Here is a 20,643-nt window from a genome sequence, read left to right as displayed (position 1 = left end):
TTAGGTTCACCAGGTATACACTCCGTGACCTTTATTTATGGCTAGAAACCAATTATGAGTGAATACATCCCATGTTCATCTTTTTGGGTCTGGGTTACCTCGCTCAGGATAGTGTTTTCTATTTCCATCCATTTGCATGCAAAATTCGAGAAGTCATTGTTTTTTACCGCAGCATAGTACTCTCATGTGTATATATTCCACACTTTCTTCATCCATTCTTCCATTGAAGGGCATCTAGGTTGTTTCCAGGTTCTGGCTATTACAAATAATACTGCTATGAACATAGTTGAACAAATGCTTTTGTCATATGAAGGATGATTTCTTTTATGATCTTCTTAGCCATTACATTGTTTGTCTCAGTCCTGGTCAATGTATGATGGCTATCTTCTTTGGCAAATGTGTGGCCTCCTGGAGGCTCAAAATTTCCGCAGATGTCAACAGTCCTTTTTGTCTGTATATTGCTCCGTGTATATGGGTGAAGGCAAAAGCATACCTGCTGTCAGTGTAGACGTTCCCTCTGCCATCTATAGAGCTTGTATCAAAGCCACAAGTTCAGCTTTCTGGTCAGGCCGACGTCCCTGAAGGGAGGCTACTGGCCCAGATTGTTTGCTTCCTGTCCACCAATGTTGCCCCTGCCTTCCGCTTACCTTCAGTCATGTGTACCTGCTTGGCTTGGACCCCCAGCCTTGTGCCCCAGGCAAGCTTCGCCATCATTTCCGGCTCTGCCTGGCACAGCTCACCCTGCCATTGTGCCAGCCGCCTGTCCTTTCTGCAGATGCTGCTAGTAGTCCATCGATGTGAGCAGGGCACAGGAGCTGTAGTCTGGCACAGGAGGGCACCTGTGGTAGCATTGTGACTGCTATATTGCAGTCTGACATGGGCGAGGGGAGCAAGACTGTAGGGTGAGCAGTCAGGGCTCATGCAGACTTTAGAGCAAGCATGGCACCAAGGAGGTGATGGCAGGGGGAGGTGGTCATCCTGGTGAGGAGGGCGTGGGCAGACAAGCAGCCTGCATCTCCTGCAGAGCTGAGAACAGCAGGGAAAGCGAAAGTCCCTCTTCATTTGTCTTTGACCTTCTGTTGCCCAGGCTCCTTATCTGTCTGAGTCCTGTCTTTTTTTCCTAGTCAAATTTCTTTCTTGTTTATGATCCCTCTGGTTTTCTCTTTCCTCTGCTTCCCGCCTTTCTCTTTCTTTTGCTTCCCTCCTCTCTCTCTGTTGCTTCACTTTCCCTGTCTCTTGTTTAACACTTTCTCTGTCTCTCCAAATTTTACAAGGTATAATCTTGCAACCTATCTACTTGCTGTAACTTTTTTCTTATATCTGATGTTGACTGTCCTATGAAGGCCATGGCTATCGCTGCCTGTTGACCTTCAGAGGTTGGGTAAAATGCCTGTAAACCTCCATTAAACATTTAAGGAACACAGATTTTAACTGGTCCCTGGAGAACCTCTTTTACCTTGGCCGAATTAGTGGAGTACCTTGCCCCTAAGATTTGCCATGAGCCCGGCATTTTGACTGTCAGTTTCTCCCTTTAAGAATTAATTAGACATTATCATGTAGAAGAATGAAGATAGATCCATATTTATCTCTTATGCACAAAACTGAAATCCAAACAAATCAAAGACCTTAACATAAAACCAACAATATTGAACCTCATAAAAGAAAAAGTTTTAAATACATTTTCAAACACAGCCTCAGTGGTATAGACATTGAGAAAAACAATAAGATCTCCAGAACTGAGAAGCTTTTTGTATAGCAAAGGATATAATCAACAGAACATAGTATCAGCCTGTAGAATGGGAAGGTATCATAAAAACATATAAGGAACTTAGGAACTTAGTCCTCATAAGAATAAATAATCCAATAAAATTATGTTACAGACCTAAACTGTAAATTCTCAACAGATGAACTTAAAGTGACTGAAAGATATTTAAAATTTGCTTAAATATAACATCCTTAATTGTTGAGGAAATGCAAATCAAACAAGTCTGAGATTTTATCTTATTCCTGTAAAACTGACCAAGATCAAAAATATTGTTTGACAATTTATGCTTAAGAGAATGTGGAATAAAAATTCTTCATTTTTGGTGAAAATGCAAACTGATACAGCTACTTTAAACATTAGTGTGGTGAATTTAGAATTAGGCAACGTATTACCTTAAAACTTAGCAATATCCCTTTTGGACCTACTTTACATAGCAGAATTATTTTATCATAGACAGAATCTGAAAACAACCCAAAATAAATGTACCTCTTTTGGTCAATAATAAATGAGAATCTTTGTCATGTTTTTTAAAATAGCCATAAACATTATAAAGAGTCAAAAGGGCCATTTTAACTTAATTTCATCACTCAGTAACACCCGCTTTGCCATTGTAGTGCGGTGAGAAGCTTCAGCAGATCTTTGCCATGTGGGGCAACTCGGGGCCCCCACCTCATCACAAGCATTGCGAGCAGTCAAGTGTCAAGTTTAGATCCAAACATGGGCACATGGGCGACTTAGAAGCTCAACTGGGCTGTTTACATGGCCCTGGTCCGGGGCCAGGGCTCCTATAATGATAGTTCTTGAAGACAGTGTAGTCCTGTATCCTTCTAAACAGAGCTGGGAAATTAATTTTTTGTGCACACACTGCACAGTAAGAAATATAGAAACCAACAATCTGTAGGTTTTTTTTTATAAGCACATTCTTTCAAAGTGACTCAGCTTAACATTTCCCCAATTTTTAAACCAGAAGCTTTACCCTGGATACAGCATGTGATGACTAGAACAGGGCATCCCTAGAAGAGAGAGGATGCCACAGGGCTACGAGACCCTTCTGATGTTGGCTTGCCCTACTACCTGTTGCTCCTGAATCCACATTCGCCTTTTACCAAAAGCCACAGGGATACTTATTTGCAATGTCTCTATCCGCTGTCATACCCAGTCCTGGCTGCCAAAATGAAGAGGTCCAGGCTCTTTACGGGACATGTGCTTTCTAATAGGGTATCTGACGCCAGAGAAACAGCCTACTGCTGGTTCCCAGGCTTACTGGGCCCTATGGGGAGGAATTAGCACCAGCTTGGACTCCACTGGCATGTGTGCCTCCTGCATGGGAAAAGAGACGGGGAGGGGCAGACTGCAGTTATCAAAGTCAGAGGGAAGCTGGCCTTGGTGCCTGCACTGTGCTCTGTAACAAAATGGTTTGACCCAAAGTAGGGGGGTTCTCTGGACAAGCTCTCCCAGGTGACAATATAAGGAACCTGATCCGGGTGGCCATAAGGGTCAGGCTGGACGACTTTTTTCTTTAACCTGCAAAATAGTATCTAGATTGAACGTCCCACCCTGTGACCAGCCCACTTCAAAAGTGAGCCATTCCAGGAAGCAGACCGCTTGCCAGCCTTTCTTTCGGATTTCCACAGATTGGTCTGCAGCTTTTCTCTAAAGTTAGAGTTAGGGTCAGAGAGGCGGTTACTTATTGCCCCATGGTACCAGATTTAGACTTGAGTACAAACAGATACACGAAAACAAAGACATGACATAAAACCAAATACACGAAAAGCCAAAACCAAACTCAAAATCAGAAGCTGCGCAGCACTACAGATTCAGAGGAGGTGTGTGGCAAAAAGCCGTGCCTCCTGGGAACTAGAGGAGTGACCTGGTCACTCTTAGTCCCTTCGGATACTGGAGTGTCCTCCAGATTTACGGATTACTGGAGCATCCTCCAGTACAGATACTGGCCCTACGTAGGTACAATTTCAGAAGCTGCGCTGCATAGCACTACAGACTCAGAATACCAACAAACACAGACTACAATAATCACAGAAACAAAGCAGACAGACAGACAGACAGACAAAGACAATAAGAGCGCTCGATCTTACCTCCAACTGGGCCTGGAATGGGTCCAGAAGCAACTCAGTTCCCGGCCAATGCACCAACAATGTTGGACTAGAAGTCCAACACTCAAAGGCCCATTTTATACTTTCAGTGATTCTGGCTTGAGTCTTGCTGTAGACTTTCTGATCTTATGAGGTGTAGTTACTACAGGGAAATTTAGGTGACAGCTAAACTTATATGTCACTAGCTCTTTTTTCCACAGAGGTTTGTGGCTAAACTATCCCTTGTTTATTTTGTTTCTTAAATTGTCTTTGAGACAAGGTCTCAGCCTAGCTTGGCCTTAACTTCATTATGTTGTCAGGTTGGCCTTGAACTTCTGATCTTTCTACCTCTATCACTCTGCATGCTATGAATATGTTTTATTACCATTGGTTAATAAAGGAGCTACTAGGGCAGAATATAGCAAGGCGGGAAATCCCAAGCAGATAGAGAAGGAAAGAAGGTGGAGTCAGGCACACTCTTATTTAGCAGCCCAAGGAAAAAGACGCTGGAACCTTAGTGGTAGGCCATAGCCTCATGGTGATGCATAGATTAATAGAAATGGGTTGATTTAAGATTTAAGAGCTAGCCAGGCAGTGGTGCACACCTTTAATTCGCAGCACTTGGGAGGCAGAAGCAGGTGGACCTCTGTGAGTTCAAGGCCAGCTTGGTCTACAAGAGCTAGTTCTAGGACATGCTCCAAAGCTACAGAGAAACCCTGTCTTGAAAAACCAAAAAAAAAAAAAAAAGAAAAGAAGGTTTTTAGAGCTAGCTAGGAGTATGCTTGAACCATTGGCCAAACAGTGTTGTAATTAATATAGTTTCCGTGTGATTATTCAGTTCCATGTGGCCAGGAAACCAATGTCTTCATTTACACCTGAGTGCTATGATCATAGACCATCACACCTAGAATATTCAATGCTAAGGATCAAGCCCAGGTCTTGGTGCACGCTAAGTAAACACTGCCAACTCACCTACATTTCCCTCATTTATTAGTTCTCTGCCAACTCACCTACATTTCCCTCATTTATTAGTTCTCTGCCAACTCACCTACATTTCCCTCATTTATTAGTTCTCTGTGGGGAGTAGATTAGTTAGGACCCACATCTTGTTTTCCAGAGGCCAGGGGTGAAGTTGGACCCCTGGGTTCAGCATAGTGTTGCTAGAGACCAAGTGAAGCACTGTGTGTATATGGAGAGTTTGAAGAATTTATAGATCAGGCAGCTCCAAACCAGAAGCAGCTCAGGGCTTGTTGAGGGATTTCAGGGAAGGCTTGTGTTGAGCGAACTGGAAGTTGGCCAGAAAAATAATTACTTGGTTATAATTCTTTGTTCTTTTCTGTTGGTAAGTTCCTCGATAAATAACTTGGCTGGTTTTGAGTTGCTGAACTTAACCGTTTCATTTTTCTGTAATCCGGACATTCGGAAGAAATAGCTCAAAATTAGTTTTCATGAGATGAGTAAGGTCTTTACTGGCTTAGGGTTCTCAGGGTTCTTTGGGTTTGGTCTCAATGAGAGTCTTTACTTTAATTAATTAATATTTGACACAGGATCTTACTGTATAGCATGGCTGGCTTGGAACTTGATATGTAGTTCAGGCTGGTCTAGAACTCAGAGCTCTTTCCGTCTTTGTCCCCCAAGTTCTGGGATTAAAAGCCTGCACTACCTTGTCAGTCCTAGTCTGTTTTTAGGTGTGACTATTACTTAACTTTTTTCAGAGTTGCAATACTGTTCAAACTCAGTTCACCTTTATCTCTGTTGTTTCACAAGAAAGAGGACATGGTCTGCTCCAGTGTCTTTGGAAGAAGCAGTCTTTGAAGTTACTAGTCAGATCCCAGAATCCTTTTTGCATGTTCTCTGAGACTGAATGGGCTCAGCTTTGCAGTGCAGAGGCTTTGCCTGGGCCTCATGGCTTTTGTTTTCACTGTGGTGTTTGGTTCTCTGTTTATATGTGTATGTCTGTCTGTCATGTCGTGTGTAGGCATGTGTGGCGTTAAAGGACAACTGTTAACTTTCGGTTCTTCTGCCGTGTGGGTCCTGGGTATTGAATTTGGGTGTTTAGACCTGGCAACATGCACTTTTAACTCTCCAAAGCCATCTGATGGACCCCATTTTCTTTGTTTTCCTTCTTCTGCCTAATACATGGATTCCTTTGTTGGTGAATAACATTCTAGGTAACAAACCATCAGTAAAACATTTTAAATGGAATTTCTTTTTATGGATATAAATTAGAACCAAATAAGGAAAACAATATCTCAATATGTAGTGAATGCTTTTCTTGCTTAGAAACCAGATTTAGTAATTCCTGATGAACATGCAGCCTGGCCTATGACATAGACCCTATAAATATAAATTAATATGTAGTCTTGGGGGATTTGGTAGTTTGTGGGTAAGATACAATCTGCCTCCTTACTTTACATGTAGGATATTACAAAATAGTATGTGAACACTTTCCTCTGAGCAGTACTGATGTGTGATTTCAGTTCATAAATGATCTTTGTAAGGACTGTAATTGATTGTTCTCTGGACGACCCTTTGTAGGTCAGGGTTGCTTGAGCTGATGTGTCTATGTGACTTAGGGCTGGCCAATGGTCCGGATGTGCTGGAGACGGATGGCCTCCAGGAAGTGCCTCTCTGCAGCTGCCGCATGGAAACCCCCAAGAGCCGCGAGATCAGCACCCTGGCCAACAACCAGTGCATGGCCACTGAGAGCGTGGATCATGAAGTAAGCACATTCCATTTTCCTTAAGATGGCAACAAGAACTGTCATGCTTCAGAATCACAGCGTTTCCTGTTAAACCCTAGACAGCACCGTCAGGTTACCAGTGAACCCACACAAGCTTGTCAAAGTGATGGAGCAGATAATATTAAGATAACCAGAGCTTAAAGGCTTTTTTTTTTTTTAAAAAAAACAACAACAACAAAACAAGAATGTTGTGGCTGGAGAGGCCTAGTAGTAAATAGACCATGCTGCTCCTGCAGAGGACCAAAGTCCAGTTCCCAGCATCCACATCGAGTGACTCACAACCTCCTGTAACTCCAGCCTCAAGGGATCCTCTTCCCTCTTCCAATTTCTGTGGACATATTCATTCTTACATACCCCACCCCTTTTAAATTTGGATTGTGCATTTATTGGCTGAAATAATCTCATCCACTTCGTTACATAGTTGTATGCCTCTTAGTGGGCAAAGCAGCACAGATAATGAGAGTTTTACTCTGTGTCTAGCAGAATTAAGATACCAAATTGGTTCTCTCTCAGCTTCTGAAGTTTTTCTTTTACAGTATTGTTATGAAATATTTTAATATTTGGTGGAGTTAATTTTTTATATTATTATTAAAGTCAGATAACCTTACACTTGTTCATGTCAAAAGATGCTGAAGTTATGTGAATTCTCTTTCTTAAGCTTTCACACAGTAAGCATTTGGAAAACCAAAACCACTGACTGATCTGAGGTCTAGTTTTTATTTCAGTGTTAGAGAGTTATGTATAGGTGACAGAGCCATGCAGAGTGCAAGCACACAGCTGGATACCAGTGTAGCAGTGCTGAAAGTTTGATAGTGGGGTCAGGACAGGCAGAGAAAGAGGTGAGAATGAAAACTTGGTTCAGTGTAACTTCATCATACTGGATCAAGCTTTTAGAGTCTGATGCTTGGTGGTTTATTGCCAGCATATTTAAGCACAGTATATTTTGGGAAAAGTTTCCTGATGTAATTAATATGGGCCCCAGTGCACACGGAAGCATAATTACCCTGGAACTCAACTCAGCCTACATGCCATTTCTTCCAAGATGATCGGTTTTAGAGATAGGCTGTCTGTATTAGCTTAAGGGCCTGAAGAAGGATCTGGCCTGATCTCAGTCATACAGATAGGCCATCTGGGCTGTGATCCACCTCTGGTCCTGGTTGTGGGAGCTTGGCAAAGCCCTTGTCTATACAGATAATGTAGGAGTCATTTAGCCTATTAGATATCTTAAGTCCTGGTTGTGATAGCTTGGAGGAGGCCCCTTGCTTTTCAATATAATATAAGGGTCATTTAGATTACTAGCCAACCTCCTGTCCTGGTTGTAGGAGCTTAATTTGGCTTGGCCCAACAGATGTGGATAACGAGGCCATCAGTCACCTCTAATTCTTAACCTTCTGAAAAAAATAAGTTATATGTCCTTCCCTGTGAAAGAAAATTCTGGATGCTTACTATTCCTGCTTTTCTTGGACATCTGAGGGTGTAAGGTCTTTTAAGCTCCCAACAGGTCAAGGATGCTGTATTATACCAGTGGTTTACTGGGCCTGCCTTTGAGGCCTGAATCAGAAAGGCATAACTTAATTTCTTTCTATTTTCTGTCTCTTTCAGATTCTGACTGGAAGTGAAATAGGCTTTTTCCGATATGTTGGTCTTCCTTACTCTTTCTCTAAAGCCTCTTCCCTCATAGCTGCTTGTCTCCCATGTGTTTCACCTCCATGCCAACTTAAATGCCATAGCTTTGTTTCTCCTTTTTCTTCCAGGTGGACAGTTTCTGAGATTTATAACTTGTTTACCTGGAAGTTTTTTTTTTCTTTTAAGCTAATAAAATTGTTCTTGAGCTTAAAAAAAAAAGTGCAACTAAATGGAAAATGCTGCGTGTTGAACTGGTTATGGTGGTACACACCTGTAGTTTGATGTAATATTAGAAAATAATAATCCAAAATTACCAGATCTTGATCACGGAAATAGTTATGAGCCTCTACGACTTTGTATTAAGTGAGATATTAAAGAGTTATCTAGCAATAAGGAACAGTGCCACTCATTAAAACTCTGTTTTGAAATTTTTTGGCAGTAAAATATGCTTTTTATGTTGATTTGATTGGTTTACTGCTATATTAAGAAAAATTGAGGGCCAGTGTGATGGCTCAGTAGGTAAAGGCACTTGTTGCCCAAGCCTAATGACTTGAGTGTAAATCCTAGAATCCATTAAGAAGTTGGAAGGAGGGGACAGGAGAGATGGCTCAGTAGTTAAAAGTACTGATTGCTCTTCTAAAGGACCCAGGTTTAATTCCCAGCACCCACATGGCAACTCATAACTGTAACTCCAGTTCCAGGGGATCTGTACACAGATATACATGCAGGAAAACACCAATGCACATAAAATAAAAGTAAATTGTTTAAAAAAAAATGCTGGAAGGAGAAAACTAGCCCAGCAAAGTTGTTCTCTGGTCCTCTACAGGCACACCATGATACCTCCTTTCTCCTTCATTCTCTCACTCCCCTTAAAGTGTGGGTTTTGGGGAATTATTACCATTCTTGTTGAGTATGTGGATTTTCTTGAGATTGTGTGAATATTCATGAGCGATATACCTTGAGTTTTTAATGAGTAAAACCTTGTGATTTCACCTATAAATACTCTTCTGGAAAGGTTAATGTGGATTGCTCAGGTGAGAATGTTAGGGATTTTATAAAGTAAATATGGGCTTATTGGGGGTTTTATTGTACTTCAGTCAGTATTGGTTTTTTTTTTTTGTTTTTTTTTTTTTTTTTGAGACAGGCGTTCTCTGTGTAACAGCTCTGGCTGCTTTGGAACTTATTTTGTAGACCAGGCTGGCTTTGAACTCGGAGATCTGCCTGCCTCTGCCTCCCAAATGCTGGAATTCAAGGTGAGGGCAATCACAGCTGGCTATTCCAGTCTCCATGTTTTTTTTAAAAGAATTTATATCAGTCTCTTTTCTTAGAGCTTTCCTTAATAGAATGTTTCAGAAAATAGCAGGCACTCTGAAGCTAATAGAACTTTTTTTTTCTTTTTCTTTTTTAAATAATAGCAACAGGCATGCAAGAGGATGAGAGTGGGTCTCTGCCTTGTCTTGTCACAAACTGGTTTCCCTTGTGGAGTGGACTACAGCTTCCTTCTGCTTCTGTACTTCTCCTTGCTTCCAGGCGGATGGCTTGGGTCATTTTTGTTTTGCCATTGTCAGTGCCTGTTCACTCCTTTCTTTTGCTTTGGCTCTTCCTGTTCTCTTTCTCATCACGGATGTAGTTGTGCTCATTAACTATTTCTCTTTTTCTCAACTCTAAGAAAAAGTTGGATTTCTATTCCTTTGAAGTTCTCTTTCTGAAAGATCATCTGCCTTGTTTTGTGCTATTTGAGCAGCATCTTCCTAACTAGCCCCCACTGTTTCCATTCCCATTCCCATTGCCGCAGCTGAACAAAATCTCCTTCATCATTTTATGATCATATAAATAATTCATACTCTTTATAAAGCAGTTCAAATACTAAATGCATGTAACCTTTTATTTCAAAATTAATTATGAATTGTTTTTAGCATCTTTTTGTAGATCTTACAGTCTTGTGTCTGTGTCTGTACTATCTCACATTTTCTTTAAATTAGTCATGCCTTCTCTCCAATCAGCATTGATAAAGGACTTGTGTCCACCTGTCTTAACCAAGATTCGTAGAGAATCACTTGGTGTTGGGGGTGGTGTCAGGGTAGTTGGTTCAAGATATACGTGCCCTAGCTTTCCCTATGCTGAGTTTTATACCTTAGTGTAGCATGATTAATAAAAATCCAGAGACAGAAATTGGGGTTCAACCTGAAGGTCAGAAAGCGAAACAGCCAGCTATTGGCTCTTACCTAAACCTCAGTCCAAAATGGCGATCTTGCCTCCTGGAATCTCAGAATGAGTGTGTCTTAGAGCTGTCTTCTCTCATCTTATATTTCTCTCTAGTGCTGGGATTAGAGGCATTGCACCACGACCACCCAGTTTCTATGGCAAACTAGTTTGGCTGCTGAGATCAAAGGTGTGTGTCCTTACTGCCTAGACTGACCAGTGGGGATGTTTCAGGCAAGCTTCACTTATTAAAATACAAATGAAATCACCACACCTTAGGTATGGGGAAACGTTCAATCTGCCTTTAAAGAGAATCTATCTCTTATATGATTCTACCAGTTCGTAGGCATCAGCAAAGCACTTGCTGGTCTGTCAGGTCCCGTTTCTTGTTTCTACTGCCAATTGCTTCACTTGCTGTGTCCTTTGGGGGTAGTCCTTGGCACACTTACTCACATTTCAGATGGAGTCTTAAGAAAAGATGCATTAAGAGGTTTTTGATTTGTGTTTTAGATTGCTTGTTTTGAAACTGTGCAGAACTCAGACCTAGCTACTTGTAGATACTATGGCTACTGGCCTGTATTTACAACCCAGCTGCATAATTATATTGCACCAACAGAGCACAGAAGTGGTGGAGGCCATGTTCTGCTTCTTTGATTACCAGCATATCTGGACAGTTATTGTTTGTTGGGGGGACATCTGTAGCAGTTCGTTTGTGAATTATCTCTTTTGTTGGCACACAGTAGCATCTTACAGGGAAGCTTCTGTTTATAGTCTGATAATTGTCCTTCAATCTTGGATTTCTTAGTATGTTCTGTATTGGTGTTCTTCAGGCATATCCAGGAGACATTGCTTTGTTTCTTGCATCTCAGCTTTGATTCCATGTGTAGGGCATTCCAGCTAGACCACTTGGGGCTCATTGTACTTTTACCCACTGGTCACTTGTGATGGCCTTGACCTTCTTACCTATAGTATGTTGATTATCTAGCTCTCTTCTCATCCTGATGTCTTCCTTGATTTATGCCTAAGTTGAGCCTTTGATTTTCTGATCACCTGACCCTCTTAATGAGGTTGTCTGCTGGCTGGGGTTAGCAGCTGTATGACAGGTACTTCAGACTACTGATGAATCTAGGCTTGCCTCTGAAGGTTCATGACTCCTTTAGTCACCTCATGTCTCCTGAGAACTTCCCATGTGTCTAGTGCTTTCCATTGTCCAGTGGATGGGAAAGCTGTTCTCTCACAGCTCTGTCACTGACCCCTGGTCTTGTCTGCTTGCAGTTGGGCCGGTGTACAAACAGCGTGGTCAAGTATGAGCTGATGCGTCCATCCAACAAAGCACCACTCTTGGTGCTGTGTGAAGACCATCGGGGTCGCATGGTGAAGCATCAGTGCTGTCCTGGCTGCGGCTACTTCTGCACTGCGGTAAGAGCCCAGCCCGCCTGCCGGGCTTCAAGAGTCCTCTGCAGAGGCTCATTCCAGAGTCATATCCCATATAGGGCTTAATTCCATAAGCCTTTCATCACAGTTATTGAGCTTTCTTTTTTTTTTTAAAAAAAATACTTATTTATTTATTATGTGTACACTATTCTGTGTGTATGCCTGAAGGCCAGAAGAGGGCACCAGACCCCACTACAGATGGTTGTGAGCCACCATGTGGTTGCTGGGAATTGAACTCAGGACTTTTGGAAGAGCAGGCAATGCTCTTAACCTCTGAGCCATCTCTGTAGCCCCCTTGAGCTTTCTTATGTAGACAAAGGACCTTGCCGCCCCCGCCCCCCCCCTTGTTCTGTGAATTTCTGTCTTGAGTACAGAGAAGGGCATGCCTCCTCCCTTTGCTGCATTCTTTGTGTTCTATCAGTTGCCACTAGGATCTTGTCTTTGATGACTCCATTAATGAGATAAATCTGTATCCACCAGACCCATAAGACAGGCTCCTTCTTATGGTGCCTCTGTGAGTGTCTTCACTTACCTGCTCCTTCATATGTTCTGCTGATCCCCTGTGGCCTAGGCCAGGAGCTTCTGCTATGAGGGCTTACCTTTGAATTCTACACCTTGTTTCCTTCTTAGACTTTCCTTTTTATGCTTCTGCTGAGAAATAGAATATTTCTGAATTCCATTGTCTATGCAAGAACAGCTATTCTAATTGGTGCTGTAATTGGTATTTATTGAAACGATTACTTTTGGTACTCAGATTCTCTCTGCACATCATCCCATGCTGGCTTTCTAGGCCATGCCTTATATAGCTCTCTTGCTTGTTTAGAGTGTGCTGATTGTTATGAGACCTCAGCTAGCTGGGTTTCTGGGGTTGGAGGTGAGTAGTGTGGCAATGAGGTGATCTTTGGTGGCCTCTTGTTGTGATGAGGCGAGCAGACCTGCTTTTTGTCCTGCCCAGCTCCCGCTCGGCTAGCTTAGCCCCGGAAGTAATAACACAGAAACTGTATTCATTTAAACACCTCCTGGCCCATTAGTTCTATCCTCTTATTGGCTAATTCTCACATCTTGATTAACCCATTTCTAATAATCTGTGTAGTATCATGAGGTGGTGGCTTATCAGGAAAGATTCTAGCCTACACCCGTCTCTGGTCGAAGAATCATGGCATCTGCATGACTCTGCTTTCTTTCTCCCAGCATTCTGTTTGGCCTACTCCACCTAATTTCTGCCTTATCAAAAAGCCAAGGCAGTTTCTTTATTAACCAATGAAAGTAACACACAACAGCCTCTGTTCATTTTGTGAGATTTTTGTTTCTCTGCTGTTGGTAACCAGGCCATACCTGGGCTTTTACTTGCTTGTGTAATCTGAGTGGTTCAGTAGAACTTCATCTAGTTATCTGAATGTTACTTTTAGTTTTTTAAAAATGATTTTCTCCTTTCTTTCTCCAGGGTAACTTCATGGAATGTCAGCCTGAGAGCAGTATCTCTCATCGTTTCCATAAGGACTGTGCCTCTCGAGTCAACAATGCCAGCTACTGTCCCCATTGTGGGGAAGAGACTTCCAAGGCCAAAGAGGTGACCATAGCAAAAGCCGACACGACTTCCACAGTGACCCTGGCCTCTGGACAGGAGAAGAGCTTGGCTTCTGAGGGCAGGGCTGACACGACCACGGGCAGGTACTAAGCACAGTAGCTGTGGTCAAGTTTTTCAGATAGCATTCCTGAAGACAAGTCCTCTGTAGTTACCAGTTTCTGTTGCCATATCCAGAAGTCTCACTGGTTTCTCATCTCTAAGAAGTGCTAGTGTTCATTTACTATCATTTGTACATGAGTCAGTTTCATTTTGGCTTTATAAAATCATCAGTGTTGAATCAGTCTTTACACTGGCTTGGCTGGTGCAGCCTTTTGTAGTTTTTTCATTATTTAATGTAGTCTCCACACCCCAAAGTATTCTGTTAGCTTCTGTTAGACTTGACACATTGCTTGGCACATGGTTAAGGCCTTTGCTGAATAAAAGATAAAGCAATGTATTCCCATAGACATATATAATTGCTTTTCTAAAGAACCCAGTAGAAATTAGCCAAAGGTCTTGAGAGCTGTGGAGCGATAAGACAGATGACTGCAGTTTTTCCAGCCAGCCATTGCCTGATAGGAAAGGAATGGTGGAGAGATCCTTTCCAGATACTGACAGAGCGTCAAGTTGCTCAGCAAAAAATGGGAGAAGATGGGTTTGTAAACATGATAGCAGGGCTGGAGAGATGGCTCAGAGGTTAAGATCACTGGCTGCTCTTCCAGAGGTCCTGAGTTCAATTCCCAGCAACCACATGGTGGCTCACAACCATCTATAATGAGATCTGGTGCCCTCTTCTGGCCTGCATGGATAAGTGCAGACAGACACTGTATACATAATAAAATAATAAATAAAATCTTAAAAAAAAATCCATGATAGCAGTAGGAGAAAAAAAAACAAAAACGAAACCTAAAGCTTCATTTGAGGTCATTTAAAAACCTCAGGTTATGTGTGTATACGATGGGAAGGGCTTAGTGCTTCCATATTAATTGGTATAAATTGAGCATTCTCAAGTCATAGTTCCAGTAGGCACCCATCCCTAAACTGGGGGAGGTAGTAGATTGACTGGATACAGCCTGAAGCTTGTTTATTAAAATCAGGTTTGGGTGAGTGTGTGGAGATCCTTGGAGTGTTGTACCAACTTCTGAGTGTCTCATTCATTGAGGGGATGGGGTTCTGCATTTCGGACAGCTCACTTAAGACTTGCAGATAGTCAACGGACTGGCATTGACTCCTCAGAGGCAGCCTGTGTGGGCATGTTGGGACAGGTCTTGTTTTATGTTTTCATTGGTTTCCGTGAGAAAGAGAGGTTTTCCAAATAATGAAACAACATTTCAATAATTTCCTTCTCATGAAGCATTGCTGGAGCCCCAGAGGACGACAAATCGCAGAGCACAGTCCCCCAGGCACCAGAGTGCTTCGATCCTGCAGGGCCAGCTGGGTTCGTGAGGCCAACTTCTGGCCTTTCCCAGGGTCCAGGAAAGGAGACCTTGGAAAGTGCTCTAATCGCTCTGGACTCTGAAAAGTAAGAGCCAGCCTGTTTTTGTTTTTTGGTTTTTTTTTTTGTTGTTGTTGTTGTTGTTGTTTTTTGTTTTTTTCCAGAGACAGCTCAGGGTCACGTTCTTCCCCAGGGGTTCCTAATACTTTCCAGCTTTTTGAATAACACTGTTTATCAAAGGATGACTTCATGAGGTACCAGTCTCATATGTCTTCCCACTGTCTGGGATATATTGTTGCAAAATATTATCCATTCATGCCAAGAGCAAGAGATGAGATTCTTGTTATCCTGAGCAAGGACAGTCTTATGGGCTCCTTTGGGTGAGCCGCCTGCAGGCTCCTAGAGCAGACACTATCATTCCATGAGCTCCTACTATCTACCTTGCTACCTAATCTCTGCTTAGTGAGGCTAGATCAGGTAGTCCCCTCAGGCTGTTTGCTAGACCCCACACTGCAACCTTTATTGACTTACAGGTATGCTTGTGTCCTCTTTCTCTGGGGACAGCCTTCCACTCCTTACAGAGGCTTATCAAGGTGTCTTACTCTGCCCTGGAAGGAAAATGGTTCACTCATTCCTACCTAACAGATAAGTCTCTCTGTTGGTCTTCATCATTCTGAATAGTCTCTCACTCTCTCTATCCTAGTTCATCTGATACCCTTAATCCCTGTCATTGACCAGGCCCCAGACTTTTCCTAACCCCTCTACTCCTAATCCTTGTCTAGAAGTTGAGTAAGCTTCATAGCAAACATGTTGGCTTAAGGCCCTTTCTTGCTGCCAGAGGATAGCTAGTATCACCCTGTGACAGTTGCCATCACTTGAGTTGCACAGGTCACCCTGGACCTCATATGCCATCTTGAGTATAAATGATAACCAGTGCATGACGACTTCTGGCAGCTCCCTGACCTTCTACAGTATAGCAGCGTGCCTGTGTCTGAGTGGGGCACATGTCATGTTAGCAGCGGTGTTAGTGTGCAGCACTTTCATGACATAAGAAGACAGTTGTTGGGGTTTTTGTTGTTGTTTTGTTTGTTCTTTTGGTGGGCAGTGCCTCAAGGCTTTAAACATGCTCACAAAAGCTCTCAACATTGTACCTCTTGCTCTGTTTTGACAGTAAGAGACTGGTGCTGATTCTGTCCTCTGCTTCTTACAGACCCAAGAAGCTTCGCTTCCACCCCAAGCAGCTGTACTTCTCTGCCAGGCAGGGTGAGCTGCAGAAGGTGCTTCTCATGCTCGGTGAGTTGCTATTACCTGAGACCCCAAAAGGAACACAGGGATGCCTTGTTGGTTACCCCTTTTCTCATGAGCCCCATCTCCATGTCTAATGCTTACAAATGTTTGATTCCTCTGATGCGTGAAAGAAAGTGCTCCCTGGTATTTAACCTGTTAAGATGGCCTGGAAATTTTCTCTATGCATTTCTAGTTTTTAAAAAGTAAAACAAAACAAAACTAGTTTTAAAAGTAACCAGTTGAGTGATTATTAGATTAAGCAGAAATGTACATTGCAGGAAAAGCAGCTGCAGCATGACTGGGTCCTGTTGTGACATGTTACAGTGAGGAAGCCAATGCTTCTGTGCTGACAGGAACATTACAGCTGCACAAAGTGATCCAATGGAAGTAAGGACATTGTATGTTTTGCAGCTGTTGAGCTTGGGTTAACTCTTTAGTGCCTGAGAATGTGCTTGTTAGAGCTGACCCAGTCTCAGCTTGAGTCCTCAGCTCATGGTTCTGGGCTTTGACCTCTCTGAAGTTCATCTTTGCTTGAAAAGCATGGATAAACTTGCACTTTGAATGACAGCAAATCATGAAAGAAGCCAAAATTTGTCAAGAAGAAAGGAAAAGATGGGAGAATTCATTTAATTAAAAAAAGTTTTATTCCTCATGGATTTCATATAGTATTAATTTGCTTCATTAATTTTTGCATGTTCTCTTGATTCAATGTCTAGAAAAATGCTCAAAATTTGGGAGCCTAAGGCAGAAGGATTTCAAGTTCAAGGTCAGCCTGGGCTGCATAGTGAGACCCTGTGTCTCCAAAAAGTAAAAATGAAATGAATATTTGAGTCTTAGGGTCACGCTTCTATCTGCTCCTGGGATATGTCTGTTTAGGAGCTGTTCTCTTTAGCACGTTTTTTTTATAAGCTTGTAAGAGGCTAAGATAGGAGTATCTGAAAGCATCAGAACTCTAGGGTTAGAATGAGCACGGGAAAATACTCTTACTAGTACAACTGGGGCCTAACTTCTGCCTGCCGACAGGGTATAGTGACTCCATCATGGCTTTAGAGCTCATTCTTTACATTGATGTTATCCATGTCAGCCCTATGACCATCATAAGTATATGAAAATGTATTGTGGTTGCATCTGATAAAATTAGTAAAATTGTGTTTGTTTACAGTTGATGGAATTGATCCCAATTTCAAAATGGAGCATCAGAATAAGCGTTCCCCATTGCATGCTGCTGCAGAGGCTGGCCACGTGGACATCTGCCACATGCTGGTTCAGGTTTGGAAGGATAGCTTTAAATAGTTTCTTCATCCTCTCCATGTTTATCTAAGTGCCGCTAGGCTAAAATGGCAGTGGTACCTCGAGACTACTCTAGGTACTCTACATTGCCTCTGTGGAGTACCGCACTGCTGTGTAGCTGTGTCTAGTTTTAGTTTAGCCTTGGCTTTAATATTTACTAAGGTCTGCTATAGATGATGGGGGCTTAGTGAGACCCAGATCTTTCCCTCTTCTAATCCCTGTGACCGATTACATATCCCGCATTGTTTAAACCATGTCTAGAATTTTCTTTAATTTTATGAGATGACTGAATAGTTAAAGGTGCTTGCTACCAAACCTGACAACCTGAGTTTGACTTCTGGAACTCGCATAGTATAAGAAGAGAACACAAATTATTCTCTGACTTTCACATATGTTGTGATGTATACATATGTCTCCCCAATTGAAAATAAATGTAAAAAATCTAAATAACATTGAAAGTTATTTTTTCTATCCAGAACACTCTTGTAACCATTAACCATCCTCTGTTTCTCTTCACACCTTTCTTCAGCAGCTGGTAACCACTGTCTTCCACATTCGAGTGAGAATGTGCAGTGTTCTGTTTGCTTCTGTAAACGCAGGACCGCAGTCTTATTTATGGCAGTTGTTACGTGGTGTCCACACACCACATTTTGTCTTCTGCCATTGTTAGTGGACACTAGATTTGGTTCAGTGTCAGTCATAGTTCCTGTGGACAGGGCTGCCATAGACTTAGGTGTCCAGAGGTCTCTCAGACCCAAGCTCCTTTCTTTGGAATATATGGAATATACATCTGGGAGTACACTTTCTGGGTCACTTGGTTGCTTTAGCTCCAGAAGTTGAAAAACTTCCATACTGTCTTTTGTAGTGCCTATTTGGCTGACTATTAAAGATCTAAGCATTTTTCTTTTTCTACATCTGCATGGCTACTTGTTACTTATCTTTTTTAATTTGTATTTCCTTCATGCTTAGTGATGTTGTAGTTTTTCATATACTTGTGGTTCTTGTTACACCTTTTTTTGAGAAATATTTGATATGTTACTCTCTTTGAAAAATGAGTTATTTGCTATTGAGTTGTGTGAATTCTGGAAATCAATCCCTTGTTAAATGAATATTTTACAGATACTTCCCTCTGTTATAGGCCACCTATTAACTCTGTTTCCTATATTGTTTATACTGAAGTTTGATAGAGGTTGCCTGTATAGAATCAACCTTGCATCCTTAGGATGAAATCACTTGATCCTAGTGATTTATTTCTGCTGTGTTATTTAACTTGCTTGTATTTTGCTCACAATTTTCATATCTATCCACCAGGATAGCTGTTTTCTGTAGCCTTTGGCTGTGGCTGCTGCTGGTGTTAGCGTTAGTACTGTAGAACAATATTATATTGTATTAGGGAGGGTATCAGCCCCCCCCCCATAGTTTCAGAAATACTGGCATTAATCTTTGGAAATTTGGTGAAATTTCATTGTGAAGCTGCCCACTCTGGACTTTTCTTTGTTGGAAGACATTTTCTTTGACTTTACTGTAGTCCCTTGTTATTATTTATTGGACGTTTCAAGCATTTTATTTATTCATCATTCAGTTTTGATTGGTTTCAAGTGTCGAGAAAGTCGCCCATTTCTTGCTGTCATCTGATTGTTTTTCATAGTCCATAATGATCCTTTGTGCTTCTGTGATGTCAGCTGATAAACATCTATTCTGCTTTTGTTTGAGTTTTGTTCATTTTTTTTTTCTTGATTAGGTTAACTACAGGTTTGTTTTACCTTTTCTAAAAATCAACTTTGTCTTTTAATCTTTGTTTTTTTCATTTATCATATTTATTTCATTTGTTTTTCTTCTGATCTTTGTTTATTAATTTTGGATTTTGTTCTAGTTCCTTAGCATTCCGTCATTAGTTTATTTATTTGAGATTTCTATTTTTTGCTATGGTTTATTGCCATAAATATCTTTCTTAGTATTGCTTTTGCTTTATCCCATGTTGTATTTTCATTTGTTCTAGGAAGTGGGTGTGTGGGTGGGTGGGTGTGTATGGCAGAGGTTGGCATCACATGTCTTCCTTATCCAATCTCCACTTTATATATAGAGATAGGGTCTTTTATTTAAGACAAGAGCTTGAAGATTAGCCTAGCTAGCCAGCTTGCATCTGGGATCCCTCAGTTCTGTGTCCCATGTGCTAGGATTAAAGTTAGGTCAGTCTGCCCTCCCATCTCTACATTCACAAGGGTGCTGGGGATATAAGTGCTTGTTGTCATGTGTGCACGGCAAGAGGTTTGCCTCCCAAGCCATCTCCTTAGCTCCCAGTTCTAGAAAATATTTTAGACTTCTTTCTTATTTCTTCATTGACTCATTACTTATGAGAATACTGTTGAATTTCTTTGTATATATACTATTCCTGAAGTGCTTTTTTTGTTGATTTCCATTTTTATTTAATTGTGATCATAGACGAGATATATATGCATGCTATGGTTTCAGGTTTTTGTGTTTGATTTTCTTTTGGTGAGGGGGAGGCTAAAATTGTTTGAGGGCTGGGAAGATGGCTCAGCAGTTAATACCACATACTCATTACTCTTTCAGGAGTCCCAGAAACCATGTTGCAAGGGGTTGGGAGTGGGTGGGTGGTGCACAGCCTCCTGTAACTCTAGCTCTTGTGTACAGATATACAGTACCAACAATTAGAAATAAAACAAATCTTAAAATATTTATTTACACTTACTTACGGTCTGACCTACACAATGTTCTGTATCCTGATGCGAAGAATTTTCGTTCTACAATTCTAACATGAATTGTTGTGCAAATGTCAAACTTGTCAAATTTGTTCCTTTGATCTGTAATACAGTTCAGTTCCACTGTTTCTTTCTTGTCTTTGGTCTAAGTGAGCTCATCAGATGAAAATGATATGAATCCCACAATTACATTGTATTGGAGTGTTCTCTGTCCCTTTAAATATGATGTTCATATTATGTAATTGGGTTCTCTTTTATGTTTTTTGTTTGTTTGTTTGTTTGTTTTGATTTTTGAGACAGGGTTTCTCCGTAGCTTTTGGTTCTTGTCCTGGAACTAGCTCTTGTAGACCTGGCTGGCCTAGAACTCACAGAGATCTGCCTGCCTCCCAGTGCTGGGATTAAAGGCGTGCGCCATCACTGACCGGCAAAGGGGAGAGTCTTCGGTTTTTTTTTTTTTTAATTTTGTGAGAATTCATTTTAT

The 20,643-nt window shown here is 41.5% G+C and overlaps 1 protein-coding gene across 7 annotated transcripts in view; it reads left to right on the top strand.

Annotated features, from left to right (window-relative positions):
* The window catches only part of Ehmt1 (euchromatic histone lysine methyltransferase 1), a 105,275-nt gene that overhangs the window by 46,016 nt on the left and 38,616 nt on the right, over positions 1-20,643 (top strand). For 4 of the 7 annotated variants that reach the window (XM_050139892.1, XM_050139895.1, XM_050139894.1 and 1 more), the window contains exons 10-15: positions 6,432-6,577; positions 11,702-11,845; positions 13,305-13,531; positions 14,782-14,949; positions 16,073-16,155; positions 17,312-17,418. In XM_050139892.1, coding sequence (XP_049995849.1) covers positions 6,432-6,577; positions 11,702-11,845; positions 13,305-13,531; positions 14,782-14,949; positions 16,073-16,155; positions 17,312-17,418 — 875 coding nt within the window. The remainder of the gene's footprint in view (positions 1-6,431; positions 6,578-11,701; positions 11,846-13,304; positions 13,532-14,781; positions 14,950-16,072; positions 16,156-17,311; positions 17,419-20,643) is intronic. The other 3 variants (XM_050139896.1, XM_050139898.1, XM_050139897.1) reach the window with 2 other exon arrangements.

Source organism: Alexandromys fortis, unplaced genomic scaffold (genome assembly GCF_014885135.2).
Source record: "Alexandromys fortis isolate MF-2015 unplaced genomic scaffold, M_Fortis_MF-2015_v1.1 scaffold_33, whole genome shotgun sequence".
NCBI classification, from domain to species: Eukaryota; Metazoa; Chordata; class Mammalia; order Rodentia; family Cricetidae; genus Alexandromys; species Alexandromys fortis.
The sequence above is the reverse complement of the archived record's forward strand: the minus strand, read 5'-3'. Positions and strand labels throughout refer to the sequence as shown.